We start from the raw sequence: 19,560 nt of genomic DNA, 5'->3' as shown, positions 1-19,560 counted from the left end.
ATAAAACTGATTACTATCATGAGTGTTTTGCAGAACACAAGAGGATTAGGAACAGTGCACGCAAGGTGCTGACTCAGCGTCCGTGGCACAGTGTAGGGGCTCCTGTCACTACTGTTCATAATAATATGACAGTGACATTTCCCATGGCTGGATGCTACAGAGATCACACCCAGGAGAACTCAGGGGATCAGCTCGGAGGCCACACCTGGATCTAGGAGTCTCTTGGTCTTTGGTTCTTTGGCCAAAAGCATCCAGCGGTTTCCCTGTCTGCTCCTTCCAGTGGTCAGCGTGCATCCTACTACTTAGGAACAGAATTACCTCTCAGATTTTCCTGATGGGAGCCTTTCTCCCCTCACTGTTCCCCCACCACACACACACCCCTGCTGTTTGCAACTCATCTTTCCTCCTGGAGGACTGTGGAGGCTGTGCTGAGTCTGTTACTGGTGAGCCCAGGTCCTTCTCCCTGCACATCCTGGGGGTGAGGGAGGGCCCCTTAGACCCTGCCGCCGACATGCAAACTCAGCGGAAACCCAGCACCTCTGCAAAGTTCACCCAGCGATTTTCAAGTCTCCCCAGATGGTGTCTCATGTGTAGCCCTACCTTCTTCCTGCCCTGCTGGGGCTCAGCCTGTAGTCTTGGCCTCCCGTGAACCTTCATAAAACCTCACCCCTTCCGCAACCCGTGGCTGGGGCCACCGTTGAGGACCCTGACATCACAGCCAGGGGCAGAACTGGGAAGTGTGCAGTTCCTTCCAGAGCTGCTGGCCATTGGCCCTATCTGCCATGGCCTCTTTGGCTTGTCCCCACCCCACGCCCACGGAGGATGTGGTTACTGACAGGTGCCAGTTACAGATGGGCTGAGCCTTGCTGTGCAGACTCTGGGGGTGGCCAAGCCAGCCATGACCTCAGGAGCTCCTGATGGGCTCTTGATGCCACCAAAGAATGAAGATCCCCTTGTCTCCTGCTCTCCTGAGGCAGAGAGCTCCAGAGACCGGGCTTCTGTTAGTTCCAGAACCAGCCTCCTGCCTCTGTCATTGCTGATTACTTGCATGCCCCTCCAGGCCCCTTCCCTTAGGTCAAGAATCTTCTAAGAGTGTGCATGGCCATCCGTACAGGCTGACCAGCAGCCACTACCTCCTCCTGCAGACGGTTCGGATGCTGAGACCCCTTAGCCAGAAGCTCCGCTCTGCCAGCAGAGGCAGACCCATCTCCTGAGCCCCCCACCCTGAAATCCACAATGGCATATATTTGGGGAGACTGGGGATTTAGGCCTCAAACTCTTCACCAGAGTTTTTCAAAGGCCACACCCTGACATAGATCCTAGAAGAAACGGGGGTGTACTGGCTAAGAACATGAGCCCTGGCAGCCTCGTTGGAGTTGCAGCCTGCTACTTCCTACGTGACACTTGGGCCAGTTGTCTCTTACCTAGATTTTCCCATCTCTGAAGTAGGTTTATGTCCCCTCTGGCTCTTAGATAATTAAACTGGAAAGTGTATAAATGGCCTGAGACGCGTCAGGTTCTCCATGTATTGTGGTTTCTGCCCCTGCTGCCACTACCCTCTCCTTCATGTCCTCCTCATCAGAAGATGCACAGCACCGTCATTGTGTCTAGTCCCAGTCCAGACCTGCCATCTTGTTCTTTCCAGGCTCCTTCTCTACATTCGCCGGTCAGGCTCTTTCCCAGGGGTTGGAGCCGCCTCTTATGAGACTGACTGATAGGACTGGCCAGAGGCAGGTTTCTGGCTTCTTTTTTCTCTTCCCTCCCAAGGAGCCATGCTTCTAAAAGATGTAGAGAGAACAGGGAAGAAGAAGCAACTAAGGACCTAAGTGGACCCCCAGACAGACACCTGGAGTGTGCAGCTTTGTAGCATAAGTTCCAAAAAAATCAATTCCAGCACAAAGCAAGTTAGGCGCTGGGTCAGGACACTGGCAGGACTGTCCCCACACATCCCAGGCACCCAACCTCCAGGTCTCACCATCCAGAGAGAAGGGTGAACCGGCGGGACCTGAGTCTAAGAGGGCAGCTAATTTCATGCCCACAGCATGCCAAGCCCTTCCTCGTTTTGTCCTGAACCCTCATAACCACCAGACAGAGGCGGCTCATTACCCGAGGCTGAGTGACTTACTGTTTTGTGCACCGATGAATGGCAGAGCTGGGATTTGAACTCCTTCTCTTGACTGTGAGTGCTGGTTCTCCATATTTTCCATCTGCAGGTCCCCTGGGGGACTTTCCCGGCTGCCTACCTCTCACAGAGTATTTCCTTCTCTGATTCTTTTTTGGAGTTTCTTGGGCATTTGTTCCTGCCTGTGGGAAATGGAGAGTGAAGGGTCAGGCTCTGAGTGAGACATGGTAAGAGGCAGAGGGGTGCAGGGTTGCCACCCTCGCTGTTCTCTGTCCAGCCCCTGCATCTGCTTGCTGTCCAGATATCAAGCTTGGTAGGGTCTATCCTGGTTCATTTGTCCTGTTAAGGCCTCAGGACTCTGACAACATGGAAGTTTCCTTTCCTCTGAAAAGTCCTCTCTCAGAAATAGTGGCCACTTGGAATCTTGTCTCCAGAAGGACATCTATACTCAGTCTGTAAGAGCTCTGTGATTGATTAACCATGTCTGCCATGGACATGGACTAGAAAGGGGAATATTTGCTATTTCTGCCCTTGTCTGAGACCACATCTCCATAGTTGATTCCCCTAAAGGAAGGTGAATGACCCTCTTGTCAATCTTCTTTGAAGGAAGTGGCCCCACCTTCAGACTAGAAAATGGACTTTGGGCCTTTGGAGGAGAAACTTGTGCCTCTCACTGAGCCTCACTTTCTTGGGTTTGGGTTTGAGGTCGAAGTGTCATGTTAAAAGGTACGGGTGGATGGCAGAGAAGCGGTGGTCTCTGCAGGCCTGGTATCAGCTGGGCAGTGAAAGATGGGGAATGGGGGGGACAGTCTCCCTCCCTGACCAGGGGCTGCCTGGGTGGGGAAGAGAGCAGTAAATTCCAGCAGGAATTAATGTTTCGGTCTTGAGCCTGAAGACCGAATTCCGTCTTCTTCAAGGTCTTTTCTCCTAAGGCCTTCAACTGATTGGATGAGGCCCACCCACATCTTGGAAGAGAGTCTGCTTTTCCCAAAATCTACTGATTTAAAGGTTAAAATTTAATGTGAAAAATACCTTCACAGCAACCTATAGGCTAGTGTTTAACCAAATAACTGGGCACCGTAGCCTCATCCCGTTGACCCATGAAATTAGTCATTACAGTACCTCAGATGAGTGTTATCTGGAGTGTGCTACGCATTCCACTGGACAAGTGGAGCAGGGCAGCACACTGAGTAGCATTGGTCATGGAGTGATCCTTTTAAATCCAATTTTAATTCTATTTGCTTCAAGAAGAAACGCTCCATTTGGGATGAGCCCCTAACACTTCTCTAACACGTGTCATTTAGAACAACAACAACAACAACAAAATTGGACCAGAATTCAGCTATGAATTAATTATACTGGGGGCACCTGGATGGCTCAGTTGGTTAAGCATCTGCTTTTAGCTCAGGTCGTGAACTCAGGGTTCTGGGATCAAGCCCCACGTCAGGCTCCCCATTAAGGCAAATATTCCCCTTTCTAGTCCAGCAGGGATCTTGCCTCTCCCTCTCCTCCCCACTCATGCTCTCTGTCACTTTCTGTCTCTCTCTCTCTCTCCGATAAATAAAATCTTTTTTAAAATGAATTATACCATTTTGTTTCCATCAAATTAACTTTTATAGTGATCTTCTGTTTATGACAAGTGATACTGAGCTTCCATTTATGATAAGTGACAGAACATTTCCTTTTTAGATACCCATACTTAAAAAAAAAAATCTAAAGGAATCCATCTAAAGTTAAGTAAGTCATGGCACAGGTGGGACTTGGATACAGCTGTGCTCATGACGGTAGCATACAAACAACCAAGTTTGGGAAACGCCATCTTAGCCTAGAAAAGTGAGGGCTTCCAGGTCCAGCCAGCCTCCCCACAGGAAGGTCCTCCCTGTGCGGCCAACCTGGGGGCATACATTTGGTCTGATGAAGAGAAGGCTGGTTTCCTTTGGAGAAAGCAGGAGAAAGACTAGAGCGTATCCCAGGTTTGCTAGTGCAGAGTAAAGTAAGACAGAGCCCCTGTCCTCAAGGAGAAAGGCTCAGCATGGGCATTCTGGAGGCAGACTGCGTGGGTTCAAATCCTGGCTCTGCCACTTATGGCTGCTGCATGACCTTGAGAAATTATTTGACCTCTTTCCTCATCCATGAAATGGGTTTACAAAGGTACCTACTTTAGGGAGATGAACTGGGGTACTTAGAACTGTACTGATATGCAAGTGTCGTTTAAGACAGTTGCTGCCATTGGGAAGGACCCGCAAGGAAATGGCAGCTCTAACACAGCCTCTACCTGCTGTGCTAAGAAAGTACAGTTGTGATACACACGTGGGGGAGTGGGGAGATTCCAGGAGGATTTCCTGGAGAAACCAATATATCCGCTGATACCTGGACGGTCAGTAGGCGTTAGCCTGGAGAAGAGGAGAGAGAGAATGTTCTGGATAAAGGGAATAGCCTATGTGCAGTCTCAGAGGTCCCAGAGGACCACCGCAGTTGAATGAGGGAGTCCCAGCATCGGAAACTCTGCAGAGGTCTTCAGCACATCTCTGCACATCATGGCTGCCTGAAGGATCTGAAATCTTACCTCTGTCCACAGGTGACCTGGTGTCGCGAGCAATGCACCACCTGCAGCCCCTCAATGCCAAGCACCACGGCAACGGCACTCCCCTGCACCACAAGCAGGGGGCGCTCTACTGGGAGCCGGAGGCGCTGTACACGCTTTGCTATTTCATGCACTGCCCGCAAATGGAATGGGAGAATCCCAACGTGGAGCCTTCCAAAGTCAACCTCCAGGTGGAAAGGTAAGACTGGCCTTGGCTCCGGATGGCCAAAGAGAAGAGCTTCCCTCCGGCCGCCGCCGCCTTGCAGTGGGTGGGTACTTCACCCAGGGTGGCACAGGGGTGTGACAGGGGAAGCGATGCTGGCGGTCAGAACTACACATTTCCCAGAAACTCACTGGAGGGGTCCAGGTGGGAACTTTGTGCCACGACGGGGTGTCTGAGACCCAGGTGGGGTGTTTGAAATGGGTTGCTTAGGGTTGATGCTGAGCAGGATATAAACGGCCCGGGTCAGGAAGGTGGTTCTGCAGATTGCGAAAGGGTAAGGGGCTCTGCTGTGCAGGGTGGCGTCCTTGTGAAGGCAGCTACGGGAGATGCCAGCTCCTTGCGGGGAGGTGGCTTCATTTTTTCCTGGCTGCCCTGGGGACTCCCGTGGGGAACCATAAACACCTGCTCAGCAGAAGTGGCACCCGAGGGTACACGGGAGACTGGGCTTGCTCAAGCAGAATCCTCCAGGGAAAGGGAGGAAGGGAAGGCTTCCTGGAAGAGGAAACTCCCTCTGACCCAGCTTCTGTCTCTCCCTAGCGCAGTCCCTCACTTTCCCGTGCCTCAGCTTCCCCATCTGTAAACCAGCAGCTGAGCTCAGCACTTCCCAGCTCCCCTTCTATCTGGAAAACTCCCTCTCAGGAGCAGGTTGTCAGAAACCAGACTGCCTGGGGGCATCCCTCTTCCCCTGGGAGTCCATCTCCCCACAACGCCTCACAGATCAGTCCCTTTTCCTCCAACTGCTCTAGCATTGACCCATTTATCAGAAGACTGGTTAAGAGAGTGGGCTCTGGGATCCAGACTTCTGGCTTTAAATCCTGACTCTTCCAATTAAATGTCGGAAAAGGGCAAGGGCCTTGGGAAAGCACCTTAACCTCTCCGTGCCTCAGTTTCTTCATCTGCACAATAGGGCTATGAAAGTAAATCCTGCATAGGGCTGTCGGAAGGCTGAGTGACTCAAACAGCAGCCAGCACACAGTAAGTGTTTGCGCTCGTTGCTGTCATCGTAGACACTAACTGCACGTAGGCCAACAGCTCCCAGTTTGGGCTCAATGTGGTTTTCTCTTCTCTGCTAAATGGTTCCAAGCAGTTTTGAAATGCTCCCTGGTTATTGTGCTGCTGCAGGGATGGACTGGGGCTTAACTGGGCTCCCTTCTAAACCTACATTCTCCTGGCTTTCATTTCCGGGAAGAGAATGGAGCATGAGTTAGAGAAAAGTTGCTGAGGTTTTTATTCTTGTTTTGTTTTTAAGAACCTGAGCATGAGGATTTCAGTCCCGCCTGGAGGTTGCTTCATCAGGCCTCCCGCTATCTAGGCGAATCCATGGGTGCCCCGTAGGGGTTCTCATGTGCTGAACACACCCACCTTGGAGAAGGGGCCAAATGCTCATTGTCCCTGGGCAGATTAGGACCTCAGCCCGAGACACCAAGAGTGCCCCTCCTTGCGCGCGTGCCCTAGCGCTGAGGGAACAGAAGCCAGCAGCCTCGGCCCCTGGACTATCTAGCTCTTTGGTCCCCGGCCCCCAACAGCCTGTGCAACAGTGCCTCTGACTCACCCCACCAATGTGCGTATGACCCCAGGGGTCCCTTCTCCATCTCCAGTCAAGCGGTGCTGGGATCCAGAATCTTCTGGGATCCTCTGAGATCCAGAATCTTCCCATCCCGCTCAGCCTCAGTTTCCCCATCAAGTCTCACACACCCAGCCTGGTTCTTCTTCTCATAGTACCTTGTTCTTTTCTGGGTAACACTTACCACAGCTTCCTGAGGGCAGAGAACACATCTGTTTTGGTGGCCTCTCTACACCTAATGCCAAGTGTCACTTCACATCTGGTGCCTAGTGGGGAGTCAGTAAGTATTTGTATAAAGATTGAGCAAACCATTGATCTGGCTACCCGTGGAACATTTCCATTTGGGTGTGTTCACGGGCTACCTCAAATCTGAGGTTGCCCTCTTTGCCTTCAAACCAACTGTTCATTCTCTCTCCCTCATCCCTAAGAATGGCGTCACCACCAACCCGGTCACCCCTGTCAGAAAACTGGGCCTCGCCCCACACTCCTTCCTCTCCCTCACTCCCTCCTACAGCTAATGGTCAGCAGATCTTACCGATGCTGCTTCTAAGTCATCTCTCTAATTGCTGCCGCTGTGTGGTCAGGCACCTTGTTCCATCTTACTTCTGTTACCGCATCTGATTTCTAAATGGTCTCCCCAAATGTGAGGCTTCATACTCTCTGAGCAGCTCCATCCTCCTCATGACCACCAGACTGAAACTTCTAGAATGTGGATCTCATCGTGTGATGGACTCCTTGCCCTCCACTCAACACAGGGGCACGACGTATTACATCTTCTATCATGCAGCATCCATCTTCCTTTCTGGAATCCTTTTCAGGGTTCGGAGTGTAGCTGGAGTAGCTGTAAGTCTGAGGAGACCATCTGAGGCTTCCAGACTTTCTGGAACAAGATGTAAAGACACATGGGCTTTGAGGGAGAGCAGAGTAAGGAGAACAGGGCCCCAGATATGTTGGGATCAGTTCTGTCTTGATCTTTCCCATCTTCTTTGGTTGCTTTTTCAGGGGTCAGAACAAAATACAAAGTAGACCTTGTCGTTTTTGAGTTGTGTTCACTTTGGCTCTCCAGAAAGAGTGTGGATTTGGGAGTGAGATTGACCTTTGGCTTTGTATCCCAGCCCTGCTTCTTCTAGCTCTGAGACCTTGAACAAGCCATTCCTCCTCACAGAACCTCTTTACCTCAACTGTACACTGAGAGTGAGACCAGCCTCACGGGAATGGTATAGGCAGTGAATTCAATATGGCAGCTAAGCCACCAGTGCCATGCCTGCCACGAGAGCACTTCTCCTTCTCCCCAGAAGAGTAGCTGGGCGGCTCTAAAATGCTGTTATCATTGTCCCTACAGAAGCCCGTCTGTGTGTGTGTTCCTTCTAGACAAAAAGCTATTCCTCCCATTCCGTGATGGAATAGGCATTGGCGTTTAGCATCTGAAATCACACATGGAAGGGCTTCAGAGGGAGAGGACTTCTGTTTTCAGTCAACTGCTTATACCAGCTCCCTACCAAAACCTCTGAACAAGAATTTTCCAGTGGGAGGTGGACCCTAATTTGGAGTTGTTTATCTCTCTCTTTCTGTCTCCTCACCCCCAAAATCAAAAAACATTTCCTTAACTCTTTGTTTTTATTCTGTAGGGCCATGGTGCTTATATGGTTTTTCACTAGACTATATTCTTCAGGAAAGGGGCTGAATATCATTTGCTCTTGTCCATGCCCAGCCGAAAGTCTGGAAACATTTGTGGACTGAAATCTGGATTGTTTTGTGCCTCAAATCGTCTCTGCTTGTCAGAAAAGCCTTCTTCCCTGGCTGGAGTATTTGGAAGTAGGCCTATAGGCACCATTTTACCCTTTCATGTGGGCCCAGCTCGTGGATTACTACATTTGTTTTGGATAGTTTCATTTTTCATTGTGGGATTTTGAAGAAGCTTGGTGCCAGTGAGAAATGTCTGTAGTTCAAGTTTTCCCAGAGCTTTGGCTACTAATTCTTGAGATTCTAAAATTTTGCAGAGCAGTTCTTTGGGTCTCTGGAAGCATATACTGGGACCAGGTCCTGTAAAGAGCTAGAACTCCAGAGTGACACAGATAGGCATGAGCTAGACCACACAGAGTAGAGACTGAGACTAAAAGTCTGGACTTGCAATCCTGTTCAAGTCAGGTGTTTGCAAATTCAACATGGAGAAGAGAGAGGAGGAACATTCTTTATCAAGGAGAGTCTGATCTTCGATATCACTGAATTTTGTAGGTGCCAAAGGCAGGTCACTGGAGATTTATGATGCTCTGTGAAAAACAATGCTTACCTTGCATATGCCTCCAGGAAGAGAGTAACTTCAGAGTCCATTGAAAGGAATAAATTGTTATTAATTATGGTACCCAGCCTTGACTCCAGCCCATTTTGCTGGTTTGTGACTTAATTTTTTTTCATTCCTTAATTCCGTTTATAATAAAGCTCCTTGAGGGCAGTCTACCTCTTATATGTTTTTCTAGAGCCCAACATAGTATTTTGGCACATTATAGATTACACATCCTTAACAAGTATTTGCTAAGTTAGTTAAAAATAAATACAAACAATGTCATCAGCAAAGCCTGTTTTGTATTGGAGCATCAGATGTTTTACAAAGAAATCTTAGCTCAAATGTCATCCTTATTTCTGACTTTCATTTATCCGATATTTCTAAGAAATTTCTAAGAAAAAGGTAATTCTACATATTTCTTTCCTAGGACAGAACCTTCAATAGTCTAAACTAAATATGAAAATAAACACATATCATAATATCAGTCAATCAATAAAATCTTTTTTAAAAAATAAATAAATAAAATAAAATCTTTTAGGTACTTCAGAATGACTTCATATGACTTCAGTCATATATTTCTACTTAAAAACAGATTTTCTAAGATTTATGATTAGGCAATATTTACTTTATTATATATTTATGTGTAAACATATATGTATGATTAGGCAATATTTATTTTGTAAGTTTTATGTCAGGCAACATTTATTTTAGTAATGACAAATGTAAACATTGATTTTGATAGTAGAAGCTATATGAAACTGCTGGTTTTAAATAGAATCATCTTCAGTCTGTGATAAGATTTTCCTCCCCTATATCATTACTGGAAATATCAATGATTCCTAGATGTGCTTGGCCATGGATGACTTCAGCAATGACCATAAAAAGAAAAAATAATAGGATAAATTGGACTATATTGTTGCCTGAGGTAGCTGGTCATGCCTGAGAAGATCAGAGATCGTTTTACCCACAAGACTACACAATTGGGTTGGTCTGTCCTCCCCCAGGGGCACCGAAAGCAAACAAAAACACATACCTGGGCAGTGGCAGCTCTTGCGCCTTTTGCAAGCAGAGCTGTATAAACAGATGTGGTACACTCTCTACCAGGGACAGCTGAACCAAAACATGAGTATACAATCAACAGTGACCAGCTGTTGGGGAGAAATGAAACAAATCCTAACAATCAGAAGAATTTACACTTGAAGAAACAGAGCTAATAAAACAAACATAACAGACATTAGAAGTTAAATGATACCCAAATACATCTTCCAAGACAATTACTCTGCCAAAAAATCCCTACAACATATCAGCCCTGGATGCTTTTTCATCTGTGGCATAGGTGAAGGTGATAGTCAAGTGTTAACATACACCAATGGACATACTCAGGGTTATGCAAAATTTCCAGCATGCTATTATAACTCTTCCTTGTTCCTTTGCCCTAAGGAATGCATATCAGAATACAAATGGGAAGAGGTATCTTTAACACAAACAGTACTACTAGTAAAAATGCTTAGTTGCAAAGGTTAAACCTACTATGATGACTTGAAGCAGAAAGAAGACCTCTGGGAGGCCCAGTGTCAGTAGATGGTTGCCAGATCCTTTCCCCTTCTGCATGAGAATTGGATCTTGGGTTAATTCTCTAGCTCTGTTCTCCTGGAAACATGATAAAAATTGCAGCATCAACTGTGTTACCAAGAAGCATGCTTATGGTCAGAGTAACTCTAGATTGATAATTTGATCTGGCCTGATAGTGCTGTAAATACTTGATAAATATCCAGAGCTCTGGGCTTCCCTGAATCCACTGGCTCTTGTTACTGTCAGTGTCGTTGCAGGAACCTTGGAAACTATATCTGTGGAGTTGCTACAAGAGATATTGGGGTTCACAAACAGGATAGTTCTCACAGTCCCTCAAGTGTATCTCATCTTCTTGCACCTGCATGTCACCTGGGCAAGATAGCTCAAGGATGGCTGGCTATAAGGACTCCCACCAAAGGAACATCTGATGCTACCCTGCTGGGTCAAGTGTGGCCTATGATAGTCCCATGAGTCTAAAAGTTTAATAGAGCTTAAAAAGACTTCTGGTGGATGATGAAGCCAGAGAACCAGGCTTCAGGGCTGCACAACCTAGAACTGTATCCAAATTACACCTTAGGAATGCTCTAGCAAAGACCTCACAGCCACCAGGGCTGGGCACAGACACGGACTTCACACCACCAATGCTAGGCATTGGACACTCCTAGCAGGACCGCTGCACCATTACCCATGAAAGCTGAATGTCTCTACCAACACCCCAGTCAACTTCACGTTCCACCTATATCACACCACTTGCTTCCAAATCAATGGAGCCCAGGGTGCATACCTGTACTTTGGCTGCAAGGGAGTCTGGGAAGTTGAATTACTACCTTGTTGAACCATGGACTAATAATATGGGAAATTCTCCAGACACAGTAAAGTCATCAGTGGTTCTGAGAAGTCAAAAATTTGACGGAGGTGCACTACACTCTTTTAATTTACTTGTTTTTAATATAAGCAACATACAAGTGAAGCACTGGTACAGTTCAGGACTTTTGACCATTGTTAGCCACACATTTCAAACTGATGCGCGTATACACCGCAGCTGAGAACCAAAACACCACCTCAACATAAGGACTCTTTTTAGACTAACACACTGGGAACCCAGATAGGAAGGAGAAGGAGGGAGGAGGACTATTCCTGGCATCCTCAACAGGGATGCAGAATGCCTTTTCCCAGGGGAAGAATGCTACTTCCTCATCGTCAAGCCCCGTCATCATGTCTGGCACAAAAGACCCATCCTATGCACAGCCCAGTGCTACAGGGCCCTGGAGAAATCCAGAGCCAGCAGATGCTTGTGAACATGCTAGAATGAGGGGACCACAGCTGCAAGGCTGTACATGGGCCTTAGTGGATTGGCCTGGAATCCCAACAACCATATAAACAAGGGGGAAATGCATGTTGAATTCTAAACAATTAACTTGAGGAACAAAGTTTTAAAACCTGATCCATTCATAACTTGAGCATGGCTGCAATTTACTTCATCTGGCCAAGGTAAAAACAACTCTAATCCCACTATTTTTCAAGCTATGGGTTACAGCTCATTAATGGGCCATTAAATCAGTGCAGTGCAGAGATTGGCAAACTATACCCCACGGGCCAAATCTGGCCCACTGCCTATTTTTATAAAGTTTTATTGGAACACAGCCATACCTATTTGTTGACATATTATTTATGGCTGCTTTTGCACTTGATTAGCTGTGTCAGAAACCAAATGGCTCACAAAGCAGAAAATACTCCTTGGCCCTTTTTAGTAAAAGTTTTCTGACCCCTGGTGTTGTGAATTATAACCTAAATTTTTAAAAAATGAACTAAAATTGAACAGAAAAAAATCCAAGTAGTCTTCATGAGGTAAGGTAAAGATGTTTTGTGAAACTTCTTTTTTTTTCCCACTATATTAACTTAACTGGACACGATTAATTTGTCCAAGGTCATGTAGCTAAAATTGCAGAATTAGTGTCTGAACCCTTAGAGTCAGGCCCTGGTCTGTGCTCACATTCATTAGGCTGTTCTGCTATTGGTGGGCTATGGTTTCAAAAGAAATAATAATGTTACCCTCACTCCTGATCCCTAGAATGTGTTTAATAATATTCATGATTGTTTATAGGATATGAAACTAATAAGTACATGTATCAAATAAAGTGTGGTAATTCCAAAAAAAAAAAATCAAGAAAGAAGACACTTTGAATCACCCATAAGCACTGTGATCATACAGGGCATATATTCTGTCTATATCAAAGTTTTTTGGTTGTTTCACCAAATAAGGACCATGCAGTTTTGTTGATCCATGTCACTGAGTAGCCTTCAAAAGCACGATTTTTCGAGGGACCGTTCCATCGGGCATTTAAAGTCAAGAGAGATTTGAGACCAGACATATTGAACATGTTCCATGATGAAGGTGAAACTGAGCCCTAGCAGGATATGTGGACTTGTCTGGGGTCATAAGTGCACTTGCAGTGGTTTTGCAGGGAAGTGCCCCAGGGTATTTGCACAGGCTTTGCCTTCTTCCTGGAACACTGCCTCCTTTCTACCTCTCTAGCAACTGTCTGTTCATCCTTCAGGACTGATTATAGGCCTCACCTCTTCGAGGAACCCTTCCCTACCACCTCAGGCTATACTAAATGTTGAGGGCCTAGCTCAGTGTATAACATATTGTAAGCACTCAATAAATGCTTAGAGAACTGAACAGAGCTGGGTCTGAAACCTGTGTGTTCCAACACAGGGAGGGCTCAGCTTGGCACCTGTTACACCGTTCATGTGCTCCAGGGCTCTTTTCCTCAGCTGTAAATAAATAATAGTTCCTACTTCATGGGGCTGTTTCAGGGACCAGTGAATCAACTTATGCAAGTGCCATATGCATTCACTGACACATAGGAGATGATACATAAATGGTAGGAATTATTATGCCCTTAATTCAGGTTGACGCCTTCTTCTATATGTTCATATATATAAAGCACTTCAAATCCAGCACACATTAGGTGCTTTATAGATAATGGCCATTGTTATTCTCATTGTCATGGTTCTTGGAACCTGAACACACACTGTAGCAGGACTTCTCAGACTGTAATCTGGAATGTGCATCTGAATCCCCTGGGATCTCATTAAAATGCAGATTCTATTCATAGGTCGGGGGAGGGGCCCCAAGACGTTTCCTTTCTAACAAGCTCCCAGGTGAGATGATGCTGCTGGTCCACGGGCCACACTGTGAATAACAAGACACATGAATAACAAGAATAGTTTTTTGTGGGTTTGTCATTCCTTTCACCAACTGACTCCAACCCCCATGTTTAAGTTACATAAGGACAAGAAATAAGATTTTAGGGTGACTTTTGTCTCTCTGGGAGAGCTTCGCACATAATAGACTTTGGGGGCTGGACTGAGCCTCCTGAGAGGCCGGAGCTCCATGTCATTTGATGAAATGAACAGATCCCAGAGGTCAGACCTGGCCAGCCTGCAGAAGTAGGGAGCTCCAACAGCCAAGGGGAGACACAGAGAGTCTGAATATAATGATCATCGTCAGCCTAACAAGGTGTCTCGTCTAAAGTAGCTCAGGGAAAGCAAGTTAGCGAGAAGCGTGCAAGGCAAAGGTGATGCGGGATTTCACAGGTGTCCTGTCTGGAGAGAGGCAGCAGGGCAAATCTGAATGCTCGCCGTGTTGACCACGTCCAGCCTCCAGGCCTTGTCAAATGGCTTTGACTCGGGAGGTCTTTTTTCCCAGCCAAGGGGCAGAGATTGCACCTGGCTTCAGGTGACAAGCCGAGAGGCTGAAGTTCAAGAACAGCTGCCTTCTGTCCCAACACGCAGGGTTAGTCAGATCAGAGGCATGCACTGCCCTTGATCGTTGACCATCCAGGTCTTCTCTGAATCCCGGTTAATGGGCTGCCATGGCGGTCTGGTCTTGTCCGAAACAGCCGCTCTTCATTTAATGGGAAAAGGAAGGCAACCCTCACCTTCACAGAGACTGAGAAACTAGACTACACTGTCCTGTATGGTAACCACCAGCCGTGTGGGGCTGTTTGAATTGAGATGAATGCAAATTAGGGACACCTGCATGGCTTAGTGGGTTAAGTGTCCAACTCTTGATCTCGGCTCAAGTCTTGATCTCAGGGTCGTGAGTTCAAGCCCTGCATTGAGCTCCATGATGAGCATGGAGCCTACTTTAAAAAATAAATTAATTAATAATAATAATAATAATAAATGAATGAGCAAGTAAAAATCGAACAGAACTAAAGCCTCGCTTCCTCAGTACCACTGTCCTTATTTCAAATGCTCAATAGCTACATGAGGCCCGTGGTTCCTCTTTTGGAGAGCACATGATAGGATGTTTCCATCATCACAGAAACTTCTATTGGACAGCGCTGAACCGGAGGTTCAACCGGAGGTAGCGCCCCCTCCCTCCTTTAGAAAAACAGCCCATGAAAATCAGTGCTCCCAAAGCAATACACAAGCGAGGAGTCATTGTAGGGACCAGGGACCAGCTCACCTGCCGAAGCATATTCCATGTCCCCGTGTTTTGAGCCCAATATTTCAAAGCAACCATCATCATCATCACCCCCAAATTGTGCAAGGTGTTTGTAACATGCAGTTCTCCCTTCTGAGTGCATCGGCTCACTGAACCCTTCCCAAGGACGCTAGGAGTGTATTAGCACCACCTTACATGACTGCTGTCTCCCCCTTCCTGGGCGGAATGCCAGGCTCAGAGAGGTTGTATAGCTTGCCCACGTTGCACAGCTAGTCGGGGGCAGAGTGGGATGCAGCACAGCACAGTGTTTGCTCTCCCAACTGTGTGCTGTGCCATGGGACTTGGAAGGACTGCCGGGCTTCAGAGGGAGGGCACGGGGTCCCTCTCAAGGTCAAAAACCTGAAAATCTCCAACCAGGAATGTTCTTGCTTTAATATGCTTCCCCCTCCCCTGTTTTTTTCCTTCTAGTATTTTCCCTGGCTTAGGCCTCCATAAATATTGCTAAAAAATGGAAGAATGATAATCAAATCACTTCATCTGATTAGACAGCAGTTAAACCTCTTTGAGAAACACGCTCATCTCCTGGAACAAGTTTCTAACAGCATAGAACCTACCTCTTCAATCTTCACCACGATGCTCCTTGAACTTTTCCTTTCTTATTTAATTTTTAAAACTTGTTTATCATTTATTTTATTTATGATTGAACTTCTTATTCCGGTGTTCATTCTTTATTCATTATTCAGCGGACGTGAACTGAGTGCCTGAACATAGTGAGAGCTGGTGTTGATCGAATCTTCTGTGTGCATTGCAAATAGTTTGTGCAGATTAACTCATTTGTCCCTTGGGATAACCTCAGGATGATAGGCCTTTCTAGATGGGGAAGATGAGGCAGAGAGGTCCCAGGGCTCTGAAGCGGCTGCCGGGGTGCGGGGACTCACGCCCAGCAGCCGGGCTCCAGAGCTCCCTCCCATTATACACTGCTGCTGTGTGCCAGGCCTCCTGCCGGGGAGGGGGGACCTGGGGATCTTGCATGGTTCCTGCCCTGTGCAGCTCATTTACCAGCAGAGAAAGAAAGGGCGAAGGGTCAGAAGGCGCACGCAGATAAACCGCGGCAGGGGATCCGGGAAGCGGGTTTGGAGGCGGACGGATACGTGGATAAGGTCAGGCAAGCCAGGTGGGAAGAACCACTGGCCAAGGCTCCGAGGTAGGAAGTCTCCCGTGTGCGAGTGGGACGGCGGCAGAGGCCAGGCTGACCTTCAGCTGGATCACACAGGTGCAGCTGTTTGGCCAGCTGTTCAAATGCTGAAATGCCTCCCTGTGGGTTGGTAAAGAACTGCTGGCCCAGATGCCCCCCCCCCCGCCACGTCACGTCCCTGCCATCCAGCACCTGCAGAGAGGCCTCCGGGTCCACAGCACTGGGGTGGGGGGAGACTGCCTGCCTCGAGACCACAGAATGTACATGTGTCTGAGACTTACCCAGGTTACATACTTAGGATATCATTGCTGAGTTGAAAGTGTATGGGAGGGGCGCCTCGGTGGCTCACGCACTTCAGCGACTCCTTTGGGCTCAGGTCATGATCCCAGGGTCCTGAGGTCGAGTCCCTCATTAGGCTCCCTGCTCAGTGGGGAGTCTGCTTCTCCCTCTCCCTGTGCTGCTCCCCCTGCTTGTGTCTCTTACTGTCGAATAAATAAATGCAATCTTAAATTAAAAAAGGGAAAGAAAAAAAGAAAATGTATGGGAGAAAATTCTACCCTACAGGTGTTGTTGGGCCCTTGGTTAGATGAAGGTTTGAACAAAGGGAGAAACCTAAGCCACACAGGTCACCTGCTCGTCCTTCGAGACAGCTGCATCCTCACTGAGGCTGTGAACTCTTTGCTGCCCCCCCTGCCCCCCCCACCCACTGCCCCCAGCAGGAAGGGCCTCCCCCATTCTCTGTGAAGTCCCCCATGGCAAATGTTAACAACACTTGGAGCCATCATGGGTCAGGCCCTAGGATGAGCGGACTTTGGGTTACTCTGAGATGCAGTCGCTCCGCCTAGTTTCCGATGAGGAGGGAGGCTGAGAGAAGTTCAAGGACTTGCCCAAGGTCACCCAGATAAGCCTGTGAGTGGCCGGGCTGGAGGTCAGGCCCAAACACTGCGAATCCAGAGCCTGTGAGCTCCCAGCCGCCTCCTGCATAGCCGCAGCCGTTGCTGTGTTTCCATTTGCTTCTGTGTCTGAGCTCTTCGTGGGCAGGGACTGGCTTTGATCAGCTCATGCACTCTCTGGCAGCCAGCCAGGCCCTCGCACAGAGTGGACGGGGACATAAAGATCAGTCTGAGTGCAGAGCAGCAGGAGAATGGAGGCTGGCACGATGCAGGAACCGGTTGGAAGTTTCCTGCGAGAGCCCCGAAGACAGATGACAAGCGTGTGGCTTGATTGAGTGCCATCTCCCATGTCCCCCGGCAAGAGAAGTCGCCAACTGGCCTCCTCCCTTGGCCTGAAGTGTCTCGAGGGAAGCTGCATGAGCCTCTTGGATGTTTGGTTCCTTCTCCTTTGCTGGGAACTGGCAGCTCTCCACATGCCCTATGTCTGGGGCCTCGGGCACGGTGCATGAATATCCTGCACATGTAGGAAAACATTTTTCAAAAGAACATTAGTGCCGGGTACCTGGGTGGCTCAGCCATTAAGTGTCTGCCTTCAGCTCTGGTCATGATCCCAGGGTCCTGGGATCGAGCCCCACATCAGGCTCCCTACTTGACAGGAGGCCTGCTTCTCCCTCTCCCACTCCCCATTCTTCTGCGGGAAGAAATGTCTTAAAAAAAAAAAAAAAAAGAACATTAGTGAAAATTAGCCCTTGAAGCTGCCCAGTGCAAACTAAGGGTGGCCCAGCATGGCAAGCGCCAGCAGGAACCCTGGGTGTCCAGAAGCAGAAAGGCCCATGGAGAGGGAACAGTCCCCCGGGTCAACCTGCTTTCAAACCATCCGTCCTGTGCCAAGTTTCTACTGTGTTTTATCCTTCCAGAAACAGTGATGCTGACAGCTGCCAGCACATACCTGAGTTTCACGCATTATGGAAAACAGCCCAGGCAGTAAATTTGGTCATTTGCCCAGTAGACATAGCATCTGAGTTGATCTTGCGTTTTTCAAAGTCTGACTTCCCCCATGAAACCGACATGGGTCGGCACGTCTCCTAGTCGGCCACTGTCCTAGGTTTCCACTGACTCAATCCCATCGTCCCCTCCTTCCATTTTGCTCTCCTAATGGACCTCACCTTTTTACAACGGTAATACAAGGTGCTCTAAATTCAAATTTTAATATTCTATTTTCTACCAAAAAGTTATATATGCTGATTTTTTTTTAATTTTGGAAAATACAGGAAAACCTAAGAAAGAAAATGAAAATCATCTACAATTCTGGTATGTAGAGGTAGCTGAAAGGATTATTTGATACCTTTTCTCATCTTTGTTTTTAATACAGATAGTGGGGCTTTTTAAAATAGCTGTACTGTGTATGTGTATATAATTTTATATCTCCTTTTATTTCACTTAGTATGCCATAAGCATTCTTCCTGGTTCTGCTGCAGAACATTCATAAACATCATTTTTAATGACTGCAAAATATTCCATCTTGTGAATGCACCATAATTTACCTAATGTTTCCCAGGTTGCTGGTCATTTGGGCTGTTTCCAGTTTGCGAATTGCTGTTCTTTTAAAAACTGCACATGGTAGCATGACTAAAACATCCATGCAGAGGGAATGGATGTAAAAAGAGTAATAATCTCTTTGGAGCAGAGCAACTGAGGGGTTAACTCATGATGCTTCTGATGGCCCCTTTGAATGAGAAATTGCAGAAGAGGGGACCCCTGGGAGGCGAGCTTACCCAGCCCCATCCCAGATCCCGTGAGTTGCTGTGTTTCGCAGGAAGAAACACACAGTCAATATAAAAAATCTCTTAAGCCAGCACTCTACTGAGTCTAGGAGTCTTCCACACATACCGTCTCCCTGCATTCTGGGAGTGGGAAGACCAGCTCTTCATAACTTTCAAGAGACTGGCTCTAGAAAAGTCATGAGATTTGCCCAAAAGCCATGTAGTGAGTGGCCAGATAGAAACAAAAGAGCTGCTCCGGGGATCTCTGGAAATCCCCATCCTGCTTCCTGCCCTGCTTCTAGAATGGAGCAGAGCCTTAATACGGCATCATCAGAAAGCAAGTTTTGAGCAGATGCCATGGACAGAGTTCATGGTGGCTGCTGTTGGCGGCGGCCAGGGATGAGGAAGTCTCCGCAAATTCCCCCAGGAATCACTGGTTGGGTGGTTGTGTTTATTATTCTGGATTTTAAACTACTCTGTTTTTGTTTTTCTCATTTATAAGAAACATTGCCCATGAGGGCTTCCTTGAGTCTTTCAAACTGGAGTGAGGAATTCTGTCAAGATTTGGCCAGTCAGGTTCAGGCGGGCCCAGGACCTGAGGTGGATTGTGCTGGCAAAAGAAGGTGGATATTTTCCCGGGCTTCTGTTTCACTGAAAAATTCAAACTCCCAGGCTGGAGTGAGCCTTTTCTGGCAGTCTTCTGTCACACTGTCCACTATTAGATCCTTACGCAGAACCTCATCCTTTACCAGGAGACCCTATGGTAGGAGGTGTGGAAGGAACATCCTGTGAAGAAAAACAAACAAAAAAGACAAAAACCAGTAAGTAGGCAAAACCAAGGAGCACCTTGTTGAAAACACGAACAGCACATTCCACTGTCTCTGAAGCCTTCCTTGGAGGC

At 47.6% G+C, this 19,560-nt stretch overlaps 1 protein-coding gene across 4 annotated transcripts in view; it reads left to right on the top strand.

The window, feature by feature from the left end:
- The window catches only part of BTBD11 (BTB domain containing 11), a 290,646-nt gene that overhangs the window by 176,155 nt on the left and 94,931 nt on the right, over window positions 1–19,560 (top strand). For all 4 annotated transcript variants that reach the window (XM_044227574.1, XM_044227573.1, XM_044227575.1 and 1 more), the window contains one exon: window positions 4,701–4,905. In XM_044227574.1, coding sequence (XP_044083509.1) covers window positions 4,701–4,905 — 205 coding nt within the window. The remainder of the gene's footprint in view (window positions 1–4,700; window positions 4,906–19,560) is intronic.

This window comes from Neovison vison, chromosome 12 (assembly GCF_020171115.1).
Source record: "Neovison vison isolate M4711 chromosome 12, ASM_NN_V1, whole genome shotgun sequence".
Taxonomy (NCBI): domain Eukaryota; kingdom Metazoa; phylum Chordata; class Mammalia; order Carnivora; family Mustelidae; genus Neogale; species Neogale vison.
This window is presented reverse-complemented; position numbering and strand designations above follow the sequence as displayed.